Raw genomic sequence first — 21,081 nt, 5'->3', positions numbered from 1 at the left:
ATTCGACCTTGTTACCGAACAACTATGTAAAATAAAATTAGACACAAAATTCGATTTTTAAATTGACCCGAAACACCTAACTTGAAATCAACCCGATAACCCCGAATGATATATTAGTACTTATTTAATTAATTTTTGATCGTCTAACGAGGTTAAAATATTATTTTTTAGAAAAATGTCAATCTCCGTTAAGTAGTAAGTAGTGTTTGTCTTTCAGAGCGTTAGAACTTGTTGAGTGTATTCTAACAGATACCATAATCATTATTTTTGTCAAATAAAATGAATTTACACTACTAGTTAATAATTGAATATTTAACATCTATAATTATACATCTTTAATTACTCACATTTATAGCTAGTGAGATAACTAAAAACTCATTCAAAAAACAATTACTCATACAAATAGCTTGTATGGAAAGAGCCTTAATAAAACTCAAATTCCCACTTCATTAAATCATGAATTTAATGAATTTATATTAAAAATATTAATAATTTTATACTCCCTCCTATTAATCTAATGTTCTGTTTACTCGTTAGACATATTCTTATAAAACATTTCAACTATTTACAATTGACGTTAAATTATTATTTTTCCCCTACGCACTCTTCCCATGAAATCTCATATAATCCCCTTCTTTTTTTCTCTTAAACTTGATGCATTATTTAATAAAACATTCAATTTTAAACATAATAGTTTTTTCACCCTATTAAATCATAGTAAAATACTTCTAACTTAAATCAAAAAATTCAATAAACTTGCCTCATAAACTCAATAAACTTATCTTACATGAATTTGATATGGTAACGAAAAAATTCTCAAATCGGAAACCACAATGTATCAAATTCAAAGTAACAAATAAATATGAACGAATGAGTATAAGTTGAGTACCAATGTTTCCCATAAATAAATCAAGCATTCAACCTTTCGGCCATATATGATGTTGATATTTACAATCAAGTTGAACTTCCAACAAATTTAAGTGAAACATAAATCACTTTCCCAAAACATTGCTGTTATGCTGTACAATCCAATCAAACTTGTAAAATAATAATAATCAATGAGATAGCCTAATTTCAAGAATTAGGGCTTAGGAGACTGAGAATCTACAATTGAATCTTTTTTTTTTTTGAGAAAGAGGCAATATATACAAGATTCAGAACATAATCAATCCAATTTCTGATTTAAATCTGAAAGAGCATCGTAAAGGATAGCGGCAGCAGGAGGTCTTGGCAATGTCCCGAGCAAAATGTCGGATGCCTTCAACGATGAATTACCATAAAATCTAGAATTTTCTTTGTACCGAGCTGTTACGAAATTACTCTCAAGAGAACAACCAACAAAAGCACCTGCACATACAATCATATTAAGCAATAAAAACAAATATGAGTACAATTTGGTTGTGGTGGATATTAGTGATACAAAATTCACTAGCTAGTTTGCCTTTTGAATTCACAATTCACTCGAAATGATGCAAATAGCCTAAAACCAATAACTTGCTTTGTTCGATTTGCAATTCATGAGACAATTAGCAAATCCTGTGATATTGGTAGATACTTATATATATTACTAGAGTCGGCAGCTCTCCAACTTAACAGATAAACCAAGATCTTTCAAACAAAAACGCTCAACTGATCATTCTCTACAAATCAATTATTTTGGCCAAGTTTTTTGCAGCAATGTACCTTTACTGCAGCTATATGTATAGCAAGCTGCACAACCTCCATCTCCAGCACGGATATCAGCTTCTGCAGACCTTCCCACAGAACCAGCAGCAGCACTCATTCCAGCACCAAAAGAAATGTGCATGTTTCCTCCAAACATTTTGACCGCTTCACTAGTTCTCAGCACAATTATAAAATCTGTAAATTGTCCACCTACCTGAAAAATATAGCCATTGGCCCATCAGCATCTATAAATTAAGACCTCATTTGCTCTGCAGTTACCCCTAAATTGAGGAACATATAAGGTCGAGATTCGAGAAGGTTTCAAATAAACACAATACAAAAGAAAATAAATTTTCAATGTGTGATAATGATGTATTGAACAAAAAGACAAACAGAGATCATAAAAAAATAACAAGATTAATTTTCAGATGAACACATCGATTTCCAATTGCGAGACGATGGTTAGTACACCAGTCTTATTTACTTCAATTTATTACTAATTGAGTAATGCATCAAACATAGTTCGTTCAAAATGCAAAAATACGGTATTGGTCGTGATATGATAACAGAAGTAATAACCGGGTGAAGCAGTTGTCGTACCACCAAATATTGGCCAAAACCATGAGATATCCTTTGAACTTCCCTAAAGCACAATTTTTGACACCTTTACGATATAGATTTCAAAAGCTTTACAACACGGCCGACATGATGTGATGTGACCTTGTTTTGCACTATGGTTTGAATTGTATTTGGTGTGCTGTCTTCGTTTCTCTAATTTTTTTGGAAAGCATTCTTCCAAGAATATTCAATTCAATTTGCATGCTCCAGGAGTTTCCAAAGGGTTCATCTCTTTCTTAATTTGGAGATGCCAGTTTTGAGGAGTCTTGCTGACTAGGGAAATTTCCAGAAAACGATGGGAAATTCCATTAAACTGATTTTGGATGGTGAACTTGCAAAGTCCTTGCTTGCCTTCCTCAAATGTCGGCTCTACATATCTGATTCAAGGAAAGTGAGAAAATCAGGGCTGCAGAGGGCATAATTTAAAGGTTCCTAAGTTCCCTGTAGAAGGATTAGAGAAGAGGGGCCCACTTAATAAGGATCCAAAAGCTTAGCTCCCAATCATAAGGTTTAAGATTGTTGGCGAATCAAGTATGACCGGATTAGTGGATTTGATCCTTGAAAACAGAAGTTAGGTGACGAATATCAATGCCGCTGGTCACATTGGTCCTCACTGGTTGTAAATAGCAATCCCTAAAATTTACCCTCAATGGTGGTAATCCAGAAAATTGAGTAGATGTCTAAATTCCAGTTGCAAGTATTGAATTCACTGGCATTAAGAATTACCAATTAGAGGGAATGCTAGCTGCGCCTTCTTGCAGGATGTTCACCAAGATTTCATATTTCATGGTGTACAAATTTTTCCTTTACCAAACAAGTTATTTCATGGAAATTGGAAAGGCAATCAAATTTTAAAATTAACGCTTGTTCTCGAAATCTTCCATCACAAATCCCCATACCCTCATTTTTCGATGGTCACAATTCACATGATTCTCCATATAATCCCTACTTATCCATAAGAGATGACATCAAAGAGCAAAGTTAAAATGTTCCTTGGCGGGTAGTATATAATAAGTCATAAGCAAGCAGAATGTTCTTGTTAAACCAATGGTCAAAGTTCACATTCCTTTAAAAACAAAGATTATTTTCATTGGCATTTGGCTTGTCTATAAAATAGTATCTAATGTACATCATATTACCTCCATCCTCAACAGCTTGTTTAAATAACAAATTAGGAAAAAGGGAAAGGGATGAGAGGGGAGTGTAGAGAAGGAGAGCGAAGAGAGATAAATAACCCTTCCGATCCATGGGAAAAAAATTGCGGTCACTGATGCATTTGCGGAAACGGTCATGGTGTTGCGGAAAACAGCTATAACGGAGTGATAACGCAAATTGCGGCAAATGTGGTGACAAATTTTTGGAATCAAATCACATAAGGAGCCTTTTAAACTTATAATTGCATTTTTGTTGTTGAACTATAGTTATTATGCAATAATAGAGCCATAGCTATTATAGTAAGCACTATATGAGGTACTTTTAGTTGATAGTTCTTACTAGTTTTTTTGAAGTAATTAACTTATTACTTAATTACTTTGTTTGACGGATTTAACGTCGCAGCAACTCTCAAACATATGTAACGGGAGAGTTTATATTCCAAGTTCCAATCACTCCAATCTTGAAGAGATTAAAAAAATCCACCGAATAGATTATAGAAGTAATTCATCCCTCCAATTCCTTTACTTCCCATTTACTATCCCACTATAACCGACCATATACTCTCAAAATACTTAAATCATGAAACAACATCCATGAAAATAGTCCTCTAAAAAGCTCTTTCCTAGCTGACTTAAAATTGAGGAGATTCTAAATTTCAGCTTGGAAATTTTCAAACCATATATGGGACAAACACCCCTCCCCCCCCCAAGGGAAAAAATGTTCTTGAATCTTTAAAACAACACAACAAATAAAGCAGCATCTTAATGATGCAGCACACTGCACAAACTCAAACAGTACAGAAGAAACTCTCCACGCGAACATGCATGCATTCACAAAATCTCATTCTACCCCACCCCCCGGCCTCATATAAAAGGAAGGGTGCCTAACACGAAAAAAAAATACAAAAATTAAATTCCAAACATCAGTTACATGATGCAAAAAAGCAATTTTGTCCTCAAACTATTTGTATACCTGCACTATCAACAGATACTTATTTACCTATGGCTGCATTATAGAAAGATTCATATCTCCATACAATTATAAATATAAGAAGCAGAAGATTGTTGCAAAAGGTACTTATGGATACATAAATGTCTCATAAGCATCAGAAATAAGTAGACAGAAAACATGTGATTGCCAGCTTCAGACATAATTAAAGTGTAGCATACTTCAAAGGAAAAGAAGTTTGGGGGAAAATAGTGGACATAAACTCAAGCAAAACAGTGCAACATAATCGCTTCTGTGAGCCACATCCAAGAAAAAAGGAAATAGTCTAACCTGAACTCCCCAACCCAAGCCAAATGAAGCAATGGCAGAAGGCGCAGACCAAGAACCATCTTTTCTTCGAGCAACAACTAACCCAGTACCTACTTTGTAGGTCATAACAGTACCAACTTTGGCGACGGTGAGAATGGCAAGGCCTTTTGCTTGCTTCAAGATGGTATCTGGTATGCACTTTTCAGGTGATATGGTACCAATCTGTGCATGTATTGGCATTAACAAAAAGCATTTTAGTCAACTTGCATTAAAAGAATTAAATCAAAGTTAACCATGAGAAACAAAACTGTAAGTAATATAGTCATCCACAAGGTACACACCCTGATGCATTACATAATTATACAAAGGGACAAGAAAGTTAGCAATCTAAAATTTTTTTCCAAACCAAAAGTAACAGAATAATCATCATAAGAACCTTTTAAAACATATGCCCAAACCCTTTTTTATCGCTTTCGAGATTAAGAATTCAACTGCATTGATACCTTGCTATAGCTTTTGAGTGCATTAGCTGCCTTGTAAATCTCATATTCCATGGATTGACCCCATGGAAAATTAAGCCAAGATCTCAAGGTACTGAGATCAGTCAAATCATAGGTAGGTAACTGTGCAGCACGACTAACTTGATCCATCAGATACCCCTGGACAGACTCTAAACGCACACAGCACACATCACAAACTCGCTGTGGATCCGGGGTACGGAATTTCACAGGCAATAGACTCCTTCCCTTGGAGCATTCATTGCAGAACAATCCCCCACAAAAGCGGCAGTGATGCCTGGAGCAAATGATAGGATGAAAACGCACGCTACAAAGCATGCAGGTTGATGAAGTACTGTCAGGAAGCCAACGTGGAGGCTCAGCCTCCAAAATCTCCTGCACATTCGTTATAGTTGCCTCTGTCAGGGTTTGAGCCATCTCCTGCCAAGTATGCTCAAGGAAGTTAGCTGATATCCAAGAGAGTTGCTGTTGCTGAAAGTCCCCTGAAGCAAGCGCCTTCACCTTCCCACCAGCTACGATGATGATCTCCATAACCACATCCCACATTGTCAGCTCCTTATTTTCCCCAATAAAATGATTCCAATCCATATCTGTATCAGGTAGATAACCTCCATTCACAGAAGGGTTTGTTGCCCATTTTTCATGTTCGCTTTCGGTCAGTGGTGGCACAGAGACAGGAATCCAAAATCCAGTTTCCTCCGAAACAGGGGTATCATAAAAGAAGAATTTACCATGCTTCTGACTGCCAGAAACTGCACCATCCAAGACATCACTATTTCTCTCAGGATCTGAAGAACACTTAGTTTCAGATTGCACAATTTCTTTCTTCTCTTCTACCCCAGCTTCATCAGCTACTTTGTCATCACGGCCATCGTTGTACTCTTTATCTTCTCCAAGAAACTATTCAAGCAGAAGCATTACTATCCAAATCAGGTAAAATTAACAAATCTTTCACCAAAAAAATTCCTCTTAAATATCACAGTATATACAATGATATGCATTGTAGAATTCAATACAAATATTGCTAACCGTACAAAAGAGTGTAAAAACAAAAGTGCAACTCAACCTCACAAAACAACAGCATCACTTGGAATTTAGGCTCGGCCTACCTAGGCCATGGCCCGGGCTATTTGATTAAAACCCAATTGATATTAAATGACATCCGAATCGCTTCAGGACAAGGGTTGGGAGGTGAGTGTTTGGCCCACCTAATACAAGTACACTTGATTCGCTCCTGGCTAACACTCTTAATCCGTAATTGGTATGACAAACAAAACTACTCCTACCTACTAATATTAACGCAAGATAATCTTAATCTCAAATAAGCAGAACATACAATAAAACAAGCTTTCTAAGCTCTTTCAACCAATGACGTCATCACTGCAGTATCAAACAAGTTACCTTGTTTCACACATTCTTTTGAAAGCTAAAAGTCATGATTAAAGGTTTTTCCTCTAGAAAACCGAGAATGATTGAAACATGAAAGGTTATCAAAACAGAGAATTCCTTGAATAGTGATAATTTACAAAATTATCATATGAATAGTGAAAAAAAGCTGAAATTAAATCAATTCGGGAATCAATATCTGTTATCCAAAAACAACAAAGTTATTCAAATGATTAAAACCCTAGATTGAAAGCGTACTTCTAGTTAAACAGAATACTGCACGTAAACCCTAATTCAGTAACTAATGATCACACTACTATCATTAATCAATCAATATATCAATAACTAATCATAACCAAATAGAAATACCTGAGGACGAAAAACGCGGGGTTCGTAATCATCAATTTCAATTTTAGGATAACCAAGATTGTTCCCAACTGACGAAGAACAGGATTGGTAATCCTCCGCCATATATTTCAATTTCGATTATTGATGGAAATTGAATAGTCAATTATTGATTTGATACTTCACCTGGATTCTTCTTCTTTGCCCAATACAATGAAAAAAATAAAAAATTTAATAAAGTTGATATTTTTGAGATTTTACGAGATATGACAGAATTAACAGGAGTAAGCAGTTGAAATTTGAAATTGTACAGAGATTTGATAGGAAAAATTTGTGAATGTTGAGCAACTTTGATGGAGGAAACAAATAAATTTCGGCATAAGACGCAAACAGCCCATAAGATGATAATGGACGTGGCCCGTACAATAATGATATTCTGGAGTTACTTTTGTGAGAATTCGTTTCTCGATCACAAAATCTCAAAATAATTAAATACGAGTGAGACCGTCTCATACGAAGGCGTATTTTAATGATTAAAGTGTAAATTTTAATATTCAAAATAAAATTTTAAACATTAAATAACTGAATTAAATATTTTAAGTGCAAAAATAGATGTTTAAATGGATTGTTGTCGTTGATTTTAACATTATTTGTTATTTCAATTATCTCAACGGGTTCATTATTGTTGGGGTTCAAATTATTTATATAATTTTAAGTCATAAATAAAGTTTATTCAAAAAAAAAGTCATAAATAAGATAAATTACTTAATTTCCAAAATTAGAACTACAATCTTTATTTTTTGCAAATTACTACCATTAAAAATAAAAACGCGTGAGTATTGTTGTCTAGTTGCCAAATTATGATGGCTTTCCTTAACGTAGAATCTGTCACTACTTACATATTATTGAAAAGCAAACGTCGCGCTTATTTGCGATTTTTTTAAACACCGAAATAATCCAGCAATTGGACAACAATATATACGTATTTGATTTTTAAGGGTATTAATTGCAAAAAAATAAAGATTATGATTGTAAATTTTAAAAAAAAAAAAATTAATTTTAAGATTATTTTTGACAATAAATAATATTTGCAACCAAAAAACAATTGTTAAAACTACCTAATACCACCTCTTTTTAAATAACTACTACACTTTTTTATGGGGAAAAGCTTTTTGAAAAGTATATAGCTAATAATAAAACAGATGATAATATTTGCAACTTTGGATAAATTATTAAAACTATCTACACAAATCAATTACTAAAATATCTTGTTTAACAAACTACAAACTAAATTACATCAGCTATTCTTGTGAGAGACTATTTCTTAAAGAAGATCTCAAGACAAGAAGCTCACATTTTTATTTTCTCTTTAATTTGTATTAATTGGGCTATTTAGCTCATACATCTAATGCGTCTTTCGAAGAGACCATCTTTCACTGTAAAAATACATTTATAATCAAGTTCAAGGTAACTTAACACATTAAGAGCTTTATTTTTTAATAAAAAATTAACAACAAATTGTTTCCAAAAAAATAATAATAGAATATTTTTTTTGATTTAGTATATAAAAGTTTCTTATAATAACAAAGAAATATTATTTAAAAAACCAAATTTGACAAGAAATATGAAATTGTTGGGACTAAAAATAATGACAACCCAAAAATTTCATTTTTTAGGTGGGATTATTGATGTGTTTGTTACTAGTTACTACTAAACATCGATTGGGGCCCATTTAGAGGTGTCATAAAACAACTATGAAATGTCTTAACCTATATTTTTTATAATACACCACATATTACGTAGTAGAAAGCACTGTATCTACATTCTATTTCTCGCTATCTCAATTTATATGTTAACAAGTACCAAACACAAATAAATCCAATATTAGTCAATAGCAATTTTCTCCTTAACATGTCTGCTCAAAATCAACTACAAACAACTCCAAAATATTTGAAATTTGAGCAAGCACCCATAAGTCACCCATCACAACTTCACAAGTCTTAAATACAATTTAGTTCATGATTTCACTCTTTTTTTCTTCTTTGAAGGTGCCTGTGTTTCGACACTGGCAATATAGGCTTCAGGATCCACATTCTTAGCAGCTTTCTGCTTCCCGAATTCCTTCGTTTTTTGCTGCAAAATGACAAAAAAATCAATTCCGACATCACACCGTGTATTATCAAGCATTATGATGTATTAGTATCACAATGAAATAAATCGAGCTCAATTACCTTCAACGATTGTGTGATGGCATTCACATCACCTTTCTCCTCCGTTGAAGTGTTATGGTTTCGTACGACAGGCTCCTATATAGCATGTGTATTAGATGTTTCCGCATATATATATATAAATATATGTTAATACTAACACTTAGACAGACGAGAAGAAATTCCCAAACCTCGGGTGGTATAAATGCATCGTCTCTTTTTCGTTTGTTTTCAGCCGCTTTTTCAGTCTGCTTCTCCTGTTTCTCTTGCCACTTCTTTGCAGTTTTCTTTTGCTCACTCAAAAAGTACTCACCAGTCTCCAGTTGTAGATCAATCTGCACAAATGCTTGTTAATGGCAGTGCTCAAGAAACAAAGGTGTTTCTATATCATACTCTTTCGTACTCAAAATATATATTTGTGTGTAACAATAAGCCACACCACTGAACGTAGTGAGTTATCTTCTTTTGTTTTTTCGAGGAGAGAAAACAGATGAGCAAAACAACAAAAAGGTAAGCCTATCGAGTTTAAGTTTAAATAATACTTCCTTTGGTTGGATTTACTTGCTACACGTCTTGTTCCACATGGCAACCCCGACTTATCAGCTTTTCCACATGGTAGACAAACATTTTTTTTAATTCAAATGGTGACATGGTGACCTTAAGCTTCTAACTTTTCCACATGGTAGACCAAAAGGAAGTATTTTTGTTAACTTTACGCTATTATTTTTGAATATAATGACTTTTTTTTCCAAAAAATAGACGTCGCGATCACCCTAATTGACCACATATTTCGTAATACAATGGAAATGAGTACTTATTTTAACCAAAAATTTAATATTTTATCTACCACATGAAAAGGTTGAAAGCTCAAGGTCACCAAGTGAATTTATTGTCTAACAGGTGGAAAAGCCAAAAACTCAAAGACACCACATGGAATTTCCCCTAAAAATTATAAAAAACTGACATTACGATGGCTAATATGTATTGAGACGAATAAAACATGATCGCACATACATCAAGTCTAAAGAATGAAAGGTAAAACAATATAGATTTGATGATTATAGCAACTAAATCCAACTAAAGGTAGTACAGAAAAGACAATAATTTGCTTGAAATAGGTAGATCTCATATTCTACTCCAAAGACCGTAACTAAAAAGATAGAATCTTCCACTTCAGAAACAACCCTCAAATATATTTAAGGATTATGATTCTTACCTTGCTAGGTGGCTGCGGAGGGGGAAATGGTGTATATGGTTTCTTCTCCTTACCCTTGCCTTTCTTTTTCTGAACATTCTTCCTGAAATCAATGAAAAAAAATTGAATTGAGCAATAGATAAATAAATGATTATGAAATAAGATGGAGGGTTCCAAAGTCCATACTTTTTAAATCTCGGCAGAAACCTATCCCAATTCTCATTTGCAAGGGTGGGATCTTTAGAGAGTTCCCTCTTCATCATAAGAATCTGTTGATGAAATCAAACAATGGAGTAAATACTTAAACATGATGATATCAGTTCCTACAGCAAATAAGAGACTGCGGACTCAAAACAAAACTAACTCGATGACAACACACAAGACATTCATTCTTCTTTACTATTAAGTCTACAATACAAGCAAGAGAAGTAAATCGGTATCAATCACCTTGATATGATATATTGGATGCATTTTGTTCTGTATACAATCTTCTACAATTCTCCTGACTTGTTTCAGTCCTTTGAAGGATCCCATAGCTGCAACTGTGTTCCCCTGCCCAAATGCCAGGAAGGAAGGGAGATCAGTTAATCAGAAATTAACGCTTCACTTATCAAGGAAAACAGATTACTCAATTGGAAGTTCTGGAGCATACCTGAACAAGGATGTAGCAGCCTGTTAAAATTTCAAGTGCCTGCATCATCAGTAAAAATCGTATGTCAACAAGATTTTCATATAACAAATTTCAGGGTGTGCTAAAAAGGAAGAGAAAGTATTTCTATTGGCCATCAATCCAAAATATCACGCCACTCATCTAATCAAAGACAAAATATCACCCGACAAATATCAGTATCAGGTATCACCAAACAAACCTTTAAGGTGGAGTTATTGGGACCAATAAGATGTTGCCGCCTTTTGACAAAGCGTGCCTGCAACCAAGAAAATACCAATCAAGCTTCCATCAATAGAGGGTATAAACGATTTCCACAAACAGCCACAAATATTTGCATCTTACTTCCACATTTTGGACGTGAAGCAAATTACAAAACATTTTAAAAACACAACAATTAATGGCAAGCAAACATAATGAGTAACTGCTAACACTAGCTATTTAACCTGCGTTTTAATCAAGCGAAACCAGACTACAAATATAACACTGATGTAGCTATTCATAAGTCTAAGAGCAAGGAAGACATTATCCTCCATGCTATGTCCATCATAGCTAGACCCAAACATTATTAGTTCAGCAACATCAGTAGATTCGGTACTAAGAGACAAGATGGATCTTCAATCATGCTGTACATGAGTACATCTGACCAGAGATGTAGTATTTGTTACATTTTCAAGGCAATTTAATATTGTTCATAATGTAATGAGAAAAGAGAATAACATTTGTAATTAAATACTTCCCAAAATGAGAACAAAATAGTAGCTTAACCTAGGTCCATTAAATATCCCAATCGAGTAACTCTTGTAAGTCCTAGACACTCAAGGCCATAAAATTAAATCAGTGACTTTGTCCCACAGTAAATCACTAGGCAAAAAAACTCGCGTAAAGACACACAAGTTCAACCAAATCACACATACCATATAATAGCCATCATTGCATTGGGCTACAACTTTCTTTTCAAGGCAAACAATCTCCACAGAGGAAAAAAGGCACCCAAAAGTAAAGTGTGTGAGCATCAATCAATTTCAACAGGCAAATTAAACTACAATCTGGAGAAAAAGCCAACTGTCAACTACACTTTGGAGTAATCTTCATCCAACAGCCACCATAATAGTAGAAAATTGAAAGCTAATGGATAAATAGACAGTGAAGGGAGAAACCAGGAAGAAAATGCCCACTACTTCCTTGCTTTGTTTTGCTTCATCCCACTCCCACCTTTAGTGAAAAGCACGAACCTACAAAAACATCCTCACTACTATTTTGAAAACACGTTCTTCTATCTGATCATTATGAGATAATGAAAAGAGGGTTCAGAGATTGCAGTAGGAGTTTAGACTGTAGTCTGAACCAAATCCACAGTAGAGGAAATTTCAGACACCACGACAACAAAAGACTTGCCAAATCTAGAAAAAAAATAACTCCTACAATGACTTCTTCTCCTTACCTAGCTTAGGAAAACCAAAATCTTTCAAGATATTGCTTTAACCCATTACCCACAACCACAGCCCACCAGAATTTAAAAGGTAAAAAAGGTAAAGGGAAGCATAACATAAGACAAACAAAATGTGATATAATATAGAAAAAAAAAATCCATCTCCTTTTTGTGAAGCGAAGCAACAATCAATTACTGTTGTAGTTGAGTAATAAGCACAAGTGAACAACCATGCTATTATAAAGATGATTCTTGGTTTCCTTTTCTTGGCTAGACAACTTTTACATATGTGAACATAAAACTCATGGAAACAGATAAATGACACAAAGGCACAAGTAGTCCACAGATTCCAAACAGTGTTCCGTTAAAAACAGTAACAGCCTTTAAAGCCATAGTATTTTTCCAATTGATAAAGCAAAACAAAAGAACAATAGGAAATAAACCCTTAGTTTCACCAATACCACAGAATTCCTTTGTAACTACTTCCTAAGGCCCTATTTCAAATCCACTTTCAATGTCATACTAACAAGGCTCCAACTTTCACAAAACACTGAAGCCTACTTCAACAGGATAATTTTGGTTTCACATATCATTGTCTATTCTATTTTGTGAAATCACAACATCCTGAAAGTTCTTATCACCGCTTTTTGTTATGCAAAGTTTGATAAAGAACGATATCAAAAAGATATGTTAGAAATTATGAACTTCCATGCATTTAACAGGATAGATACGAATGACTAAATAAGATTTAAAAAGCATTGTCGAGCAGAGGATAAAGAAAAGGAAAAGAAAAGACAGTGACTCAGGTAGCATTAGATATTCCTGAAATAGGATATAAAATGATGATGCTACAAAAGTATGTCAGAGCAAAATGAATATAGAGTCTAGTGATGAGATCTATATGTTCTGATTCCTAACAAACTTGGCACACAACAACAAAGATGTTTGACTATTACTTTCTACATACCATGTTATGCCACTATCATTCCAAAGTTAGTTCAGTCCAAAAGTGCTAACTGAGCATCTAATAACTAAATAAAATTAAATACAATCTCAATGGACATTAGCGCAAAAACAAGGTAGCAACACTCTATCACGAATTCATGACTATATTTTAAAGATTTTTGTTTACCGCGACCAAAATATAGGTCGCATTGAGAGCAAAATCATTTGCATAGAGCACGATATCCGTTTCGCGAACATCATCGCCACAGCGACCTAAAAACTTATTTTTTTCACTATCACTCAACAGCCATATTAAGTTACAAATTCTAGATATGCGGCTATATCATATATATTTCATACTTCTAACAATTTTCCCTCGTGTTTGCTAGTATTTTGACTTCAATATCTCTAATTACATGTAGATTACAAAACCTAGTTATTTCAAAATATCAAATTGATATGAATCTAACAAAATTAAACTTAGACTTTTTTTTCAACATTCGAGAAAATATGGTCAGGCTGCTAAAGAATAGAGTTAGAAGTCACCACATTAGAAGTCAAGAAAAAAACATGAACCAAAAATGTGTAAAAGAAATCCATGCAATAAATAGTAGATTAAATATAAATACACCTTCCAAAAGGAAACAAACCTTATTTCTCACTAAGTTGCCAATCTTGATTATATCACACTGCATTTCATCATCCAGTATTTTGATAGCCTATGACATTAACAAAAAGGACAGCCATGTCAGAGCACCCAAAAATTACAATAGGGAAGAAAAAAGACCCATTGTTGTTTTATGTAAATATACTTCAAACAAAATCTCAATCTTAAATTGTCAAAAATGAGAATAAAGAGACAGGATAGATGTAAAAAAATGATATCATCACATAAGGCTCTCAAAGTGAATTAAAGAAATACCTGCGGCGCAGGAACACTTCTGGATAAAAGTTTAATCAGATCCCTTGCTTTCACTATAATATATGGATCTCTAGTCTTTCTAGTAGTCGACACAGTCATAGTTCCTTCAACCTGAAAACCAACAGACAAAGAGAATGAACCTTTAATATCATCATATTGCAAGAAAAACTAAGACACCAAAACCACATTTTATGATACTACAAAAATAGATCTAAATGCATACCGAGGACAATAAACGAATTGGCTAGAGCCTAGAGGGTTACGTAGCACGAGTACTTCAATTTATGAACTAAATTCCTTTTTAGTTTCCGTTGGAAGAGAATCAAGCCTCTCTCAATGACTAAACATCATCTTAATTTTATCATATATTAGCCATCACAATTCATACAATGATATTAGCTTCCATGAGCTTTGTACTTTGTCCCTCTAAAGTTAGTATGTTAACTTTGTAAATTTTGATATTAACTCTTTCAATAGTAAAAGCACAGCATAAGTTCTGATTCCCGCACAAAACAAAACAAATTGTTAGGATCAAATATTCATAATTTGTTGAAGACTCGCCTACCTTCACAATCATAAAAATTAACCAGTTTCTTCTTTTTTCTATGTATCTTTCTTTGTAACAATAATAATATCCATAGTGTGATAAAATACAATGCCAAATTACACTAAAGAATCAACATTAACTAGAAGGCATACCAAATTAAGCTCACATGAAACACCATACTCACGCAATGCAGCTTTCACAGATGGCCAAACATCTTGCAAATATTTTTCTGCAGAATATCAGAGACAAAAACCAATATCAATTAGGTTTAAGGAAAAAAAACCCAATATTTCAATGCAAAAAACAAAAACCCTAAATCGCAAAACCTAATAATAAACAAGGGAACGCAGAAGATAAACAATCAAAATAAACAAAAAAAAAAAAGGAAAACCCCCATTAAAAGGGGAGAGAGATAGAGAAAAACCTCGATATTGGGGAAAAATAGTGGAGAAGGAACTGACATCGAGCATGCCAGATTCATTCCAAGAAGGGTCGAATTTTTCAACTTTCCAATGGTCAATAGAAGGGTCATCCCATGGCTTATCCTTGTCGTGTTTACCTTTGTGCTTTGTTCTCTGTTTCGGTAATTCATCGCCATTCATTTCCTCCATTAAAGCTCCAAAGATAAGACAGAAAGATTTAAGATTGATAAGTTTTGTGGTAGACCGTAGAACAAGAATAAATGGTTAACGCCGCACTGCTTGAAACGGAGGAGGCGATAGAAGAAAATGAGGCGAGGTTTTATCGAGACTTCTAGAGTTTTAAAGTGGTCCGGCCAACTTGGGGCAATTTAATAAGTGGTTTGTACGTAGTACTTCTATAATGTTTAGTATACATAGTTAAATAACGGTTATTTAACAAAGTAGTCATACTTATGTGTCCCTATTTTATATGAGTGCTTTTGAAATTTTTATTTTATTTTTTCTTGTTTTGTTTAATTTAATATTATTTATTTTGTCCATTTGTGGATATTTATAAATAACAATTATTATTTAAGATTTTCTATAATGTTTAGTGGTATATTTCATATATTATTACTTGTTTCAAAATATTACATATTTTTACATAGTATTTCAAATTTCAAAATTAGCAATTTAGAATTCTCTATAGTTTTTAAATAAGTTATGATAGTTTTTGGCCAATTTTTTTCAACAACTTTTGCAACAGAAAAGCTAAGATTTAACCAAACACTATATTTCTGAGAACTTAAAACAATTTTGAAAAAAAACTAAAAATAACTTTTACAACGGTCAAGAGGGGAAGCTACAAATTGTAACTTCTCCTCCCAACTTCTCAAGAAGCTTCATATTTTTCTCATTTTATGTTAAAAAAATTCTTATATTTTCTCCAACTAACTATGAAAATCTTTTTCATTACTTTTTTTTTATTTCCCCATATCTTCCTCCAAAATTTAAAATTTTCTACTTCGTCGCATAATTATTCATTTGTTATTATTACAAATAATAATGCGAAAATGAAATTACAAATATAAGATGATGTTTGTAGTATCTCCTTTATGTATGGCAATGGACTCCTTGTTTGAATAAATCACGAATTGAACAACACCGTAAAAAAGATATGTTTGCAACGGTAACGTCATTCAGAAATCTTGATATAGATTGAAGGCGACTACAAGCTTTCCTATTGTAATATTTCCCCACAAAGGTACTTGGGTTATGTGAGAATGAATGTTAAACCCCCTCGCTTATTGTGTTGTTGCCAAATTGGATCATCATTTGTGATATAAACCCTTGCATTATCTTGTTGAATAAAAATAATGGAAGGTCCTTCACTTGGCCATTTTCTTAGTATAGCTGGAATGAGTTGTTATATAAGTATACTCTTATAGACCTCTTGAGTTACTGACTCGGTCGGTTTAACCTCTATTGATCCCCTTGGTCGATTTTTTGAGTCTCTTTGTGCTGCCACCATATTGATGAAAGGGAAATTTTCAATTTTCCCATCAAACGTACATTGGCTATATTGATTCCATCTAGGCCTTGCTACCGCCCCTAGGAACATGGTCTTAGGTATAAATTTTGATGACTTCGCTGCCCTATACGGGACCTTTTCTTTGTGTGCTAAACAAACCCTTTGCGTTTTCTTGGTTAAATAAAACCACTTCTCATCGATGTGAATAAAATCTTACATGGCTTTGTATATTGGGTTTCTTTGAATGATGTCTTCTTGGATAAGGCTCAAAATCCACTCCACCCTTCTTATTTTGTTGGCATGGGTTAAAGCGAGGTGTAATGGATTTGAATGTGCTTTTATCTCGTCTCTTTTTATTAACCTCCAAATCATTCTTAAATTCTCAACTTTAACTACTTTAAAAACAATGGTAGAATTTAATTCAAATTCAAATTTAATTTAACAAACAATAAATTTGAGTCACTTCTAAATTTTTAAATAAAATCATTGTTATGGGAGATAGTATAGAATTCTATTCATTCTCAAAAAATTCCCTTATGATTTATTAAAAAACCCATAACCAAATCCATCTTCATTCTTCGCCATCAACAACCCAAATCATATCATTCAAATCACCTTCAAAATCACGAATTTAAAGGATACATCCTTCAAATTATTAAGATTATTACTATTGTTAGTGATATTTCTTACAGGTATATTTATCGGATTCATTACAAACTCTCATATTGATCTAGATTGGTATACAATCTTCAAATACGATCCAAATTCCGCCTTCCATGAAGATACAACTACCAGTAGTAACTGCACGATTTCTGATCAGTAAACCGCCCATTAAGTGCGATAAGATTGATTGCTTCGATTTCGATAAATGGGTACATCCGAAAGAGTTGATTCATGGGTTATCGGATATGGAGTTATTTTGGAGGCGTCAATGGTGCCTAAAATTAGGGTATACCCTTTTAAAAGGGTACCTAAAGTGGCCTTTATGTTCTTGACTAGAAGTCCTTTGCCATATTTGGATTAGTGGGAAAGGTTTTTTGGTGGGCATGAAGAATTTTTTTCGATTTATGTTCATACTGTTCCTGGGTTTATACTTGATGTTTCTCCTTACTCTCTTTTTTTGGCCGTCAAATTCCTAGGCAGGTATGATTGCTAGCTTTGTAGTTCTTTCGTTTGTATTATAACGGAGTATTAATAAAATGATTCATTAGATAATGCAAATTTCTTATTTATTTGAAGAGGCTGATAATATTTGCAAGTAATAGTTAATCGAAAATAGCGTTTTTGTTGTTCCTAACAACTAAACTTACATACGATCTCTAAATTTAGGTGGAAGTTACTTAATAACGCTGGTAATGAAATGTTATTTTCGTCGTTTGATTACTAGTTTTATAGTTCTTTTGTTTGTATTATAATGGACGATTAGTAAAAACGACTCGTTAAATAACATGCTATGTGAAGTTGTTGATGATGTTAACTATTAATGGTTAATCGGAAATAATCTCTTTGTTATCATTAACAACTAAAAAGAGTAAGGTTACCTACATGCTACCTCTAAACCTAAGCGGGAGCAGGAGCAGGAGCCACTCAATAACGTTGGGTAATAAAATGTTGTCGTATGATTGCTAGCTTTATAGTTCTTTCGCCCGTATTATAATAGAGTATTAGTAAAAACGGCACAAATATATAACATGTTCTTCTTATATATATGAAGTTGCCGATGATACTTGCTATCAATAGCTAATCGTCAATAACTCTTTGTTATCACTAGTAAGAATAAAATTGCCTACATGCGACCTCTAAATCTAAACATGAATCATTTAATAACTTTGGGTAATGAAATATTGTTGTAGCATGCTTGCTAGCTTTTGTCCTTTGACCATTGCAAATAGAGTATAAAACTTTGTACTTTTGGTTTGTCACATGCAATATTCAAAATGGAATTTTAACAAGTTGGCATTATTCTGTATTGTTTAAGTGAAAAGTATAGGTAGATGATCATACCATGATACCAATTAATATTCTTAGTTAGAGATCAATATTAAAGATAAGGTCTAAATAAATTATATTTTTATCATTGAGAAACCTCATTTTGATTTCTTTTGGTTGATACAGGCAATTTTTTAATGCATGTACAAATAAAACAAAAGAAATAAGGTTTTTATCTACTACACATTTAGTACATATGTTATTCAATATCTAACTATCTTTCTACTATTATCCGTTTCTTTTTTATAGCTATACTTATCTTAAAAAGCTATTACTTTAAATACGAAAGATAATATGTTTTATGTGACGAGCTCCAGCCACTATTTGTAAGGGTTTGGGAAACTATTCTAATTGCGACATAATGCAGCACATCCCCGAGCCTCTTAACTCCTTGTTCTTGCATTAATTTGATGTAGTGTTTATTATCGTTCTAATTTAATCGGGATGTATGAAGAAGAAAAATTCATGTGGATAACCATTAGAACTATCATATTGGTCATGTAGCCGATCCAATCTATTGGGGATTAAAACTTTAGTATTATAGTTATATGATCGTATTGACCTTACATCTCGGAATTAAGCCTTTAGAATTATTGTAATTTATTGATGACCGATTTTAAAAGGTTAGTGACTTAATAAGTTATTTTTGTGGACATGGGAAGGAATTTATGTAAGCAATGGGATGGGGTTGGGAGACTTGAGACTATACTCCCTCCGTCCCTCTCGTTTAGCATTATTTTTCATTTTCAATTGTGCCCCTCAATTCACTTTATTTTTATTTTTGGAAAATAACCCACCACGTTCTTTTAATCTCATTCATACATATTAACTCTTAATTTCATCCACTCGATCAATTTTCTGTCTTTATTTGTTACCAAATGTCTACCTTTTCCTTAAAAATAACTCATTTTCTCTTTGCTACTATCCTAAAGAGACAGAAAAGTAATCAATTTACCAATCATATATTTTTTCTCTTCCAAATTCTCGAAATATTGGTGCCTTGTGTCATCGGTACAAATTTTTGTCAACTTGAAGATTGAATAGCTATGAAATCTTGTACTATTAGCATCATTTGCACATTCTTTCTAAGAGTCTTTCTGAATGTTGATGTTGCAGGAAGTTTACGTGGGGTGATATATATCTCTAGCAGACACGAAGAAGAGGCTTTTGGCCAATGCTCTCCTCGACATTTCCGATGAACGATTAGTGCTTTTATCCGAGAGCTGCATTCCAATCTACAACTTTCAAACAGTGTACAAATACCTCACAGAATCTGTCCACAGTTTTGTGGAGTCTTATGATGATCCCTCCCGCTATGGTCGTGGAAGCTACCACAGGCAAATGGGACCCGATATTAAACTCCACCAATGGAGAAAAGGGTCGCAATGGTTTGAGATGACCAGAGCATTAGCTCTCGAGATCATATCAGATAACACGTATTATGATCTATTTAGGAAATACTGCCATAGGTCTTGCTACCCTGACGAACACTATATTCCTACTTACCTCTAACATATTCCATGCACCCCTCAATGCTAACCGTACTGTGACTTGGGTAGATTGGTATTTCGGAGGGCCTCATCCCACAAGTTTCGGGAAAGAAAACATCACAACAGCTATCATACAAAATATACGAAACAATGGGATGGAATGTTGGTATAACTCACAGAGAACACCTTTATGTTATCTTTTTACTCGCAAGTTCGCTCCAACTGCCCTTGAACCATTGTTAAATATAAGTTCAAAGGTTATGGGATTTTGACAAAACTTGATTTAGCTACCTCTTTTTTTTTTTTTTTTTTTTCTAGGAATGTTTTGGGATGGATGGGAGGAGGGGTTGTGTACAGATCAAAATTTTGGTTGTAATTGCTATGTACACATTAGAGATAACACAATTGTAGCCTTCTATCATGCATGGAAGAGACTTAGATTAAGCATGACAAAGGGCAGCATAGTCTAAGAAATGAAATAAGCTTCCAGAAGAGTATAACTTACGTTATTTTGTTATTAGCGTTCAAGTTTGTTGAGAATATTAGGTTAGCTTGACAGTTGAAGATTTTCCCTTCTACTCTGATGACAAGAATTCTAAATAGTAATTCATATGGGAAGAGTATAGGAACATGAATAATCAATTTTTTGCGTCAGGCTATGTGGAGAGCTGGCATGGCATGGCACGACCGTCCACTCGCAGCAAGCATGCCACCGCCTGTACCATTTGGTGTAAGCCTTAGAACTGATTACGAGTACGTAGAAAATGCAGTGAACATAACATGAAAGATGTACAAACTACATAACACGAAA

At 33.6% G+C, this 21,081-nt stretch overlaps 2 protein-coding genes and 1 pseudogene across 2 annotated transcripts; 1 reads left to right on the top strand and 2 right to left on the bottom strand.

Moving 5' to 3' along the window:
- Window positions 1-875: 875 nt before the first annotated feature.
- On the bottom strand, window positions 876-7,395 carry LOC130817691 (uncharacterized). The gene is made up of 5 exons (XM_057683540.1): window positions 6,969-7,395; window positions 5,199-6,113; window positions 4,717-4,917; window positions 1,684-1,879; window positions 876-1,347 (listed from the first exon to the last, which is right to left on the bottom strand). Exons 1-5 carry the CDS (start codon window positions 7,068-7,070, stop codon window positions 1,166-1,168), a joined length of 1,596 nt encoding a protein of 531 aa, XP_057539523.1. The 5' UTR covers window positions 7,071-7,395; the 3' UTR covers window positions 876-1,165.
- A 1,349-nt stretch (window positions 7,396-8,744) lies between these two features.
- Window positions 8,745-15,662, bottom strand: LOC130818019 (KRR1 small subunit processome component homolog). The gene is made up of 12 exons (XM_057684038.1): window positions 15,284-15,662; window positions 15,012-15,088; window positions 14,313-14,423; window positions 14,041-14,109; window positions 11,216-11,272; window positions 10,999-11,037; window positions 10,794-10,898; window positions 10,533-10,615; window positions 10,368-10,449; window positions 9,343-9,486; window positions 9,176-9,250; window positions 8,745-9,077 (listed from the first exon to the last, which is right to left on the bottom strand). Exons 1-12 carry the CDS (start codon window positions 15,468-15,470, stop codon window positions 8,961-8,963), a joined length of 1,146 nt encoding a protein of 381 aa, XP_057540021.1. The 5' UTR covers window positions 15,471-15,662; the 3' UTR covers window positions 8,745-8,960.
- LOC130818672 (glycosyltransferase BC10-like) lies at window positions 15,542-21,077 on the top strand (annotated as a pseudogene).
- The last annotated feature ends 4 nt before the right edge of the window (window positions 21,078-21,081 follow it).

The sequence above is a fragment of the Amaranthus tricolor genome, chromosome 7, assembly GCF_026212465.1.
Source record: "Amaranthus tricolor cultivar Red isolate AtriRed21 chromosome 7, ASM2621246v1, whole genome shotgun sequence".
NCBI lineage: Eukaryota > Viridiplantae > Streptophyta > Magnoliopsida > Caryophyllales > Amaranthaceae > Amaranthus > Amaranthus tricolor.
The sequence above is the reverse complement of the archived record's forward strand: the minus strand, read 5'-3'. Positions and strand labels throughout refer to the sequence as shown.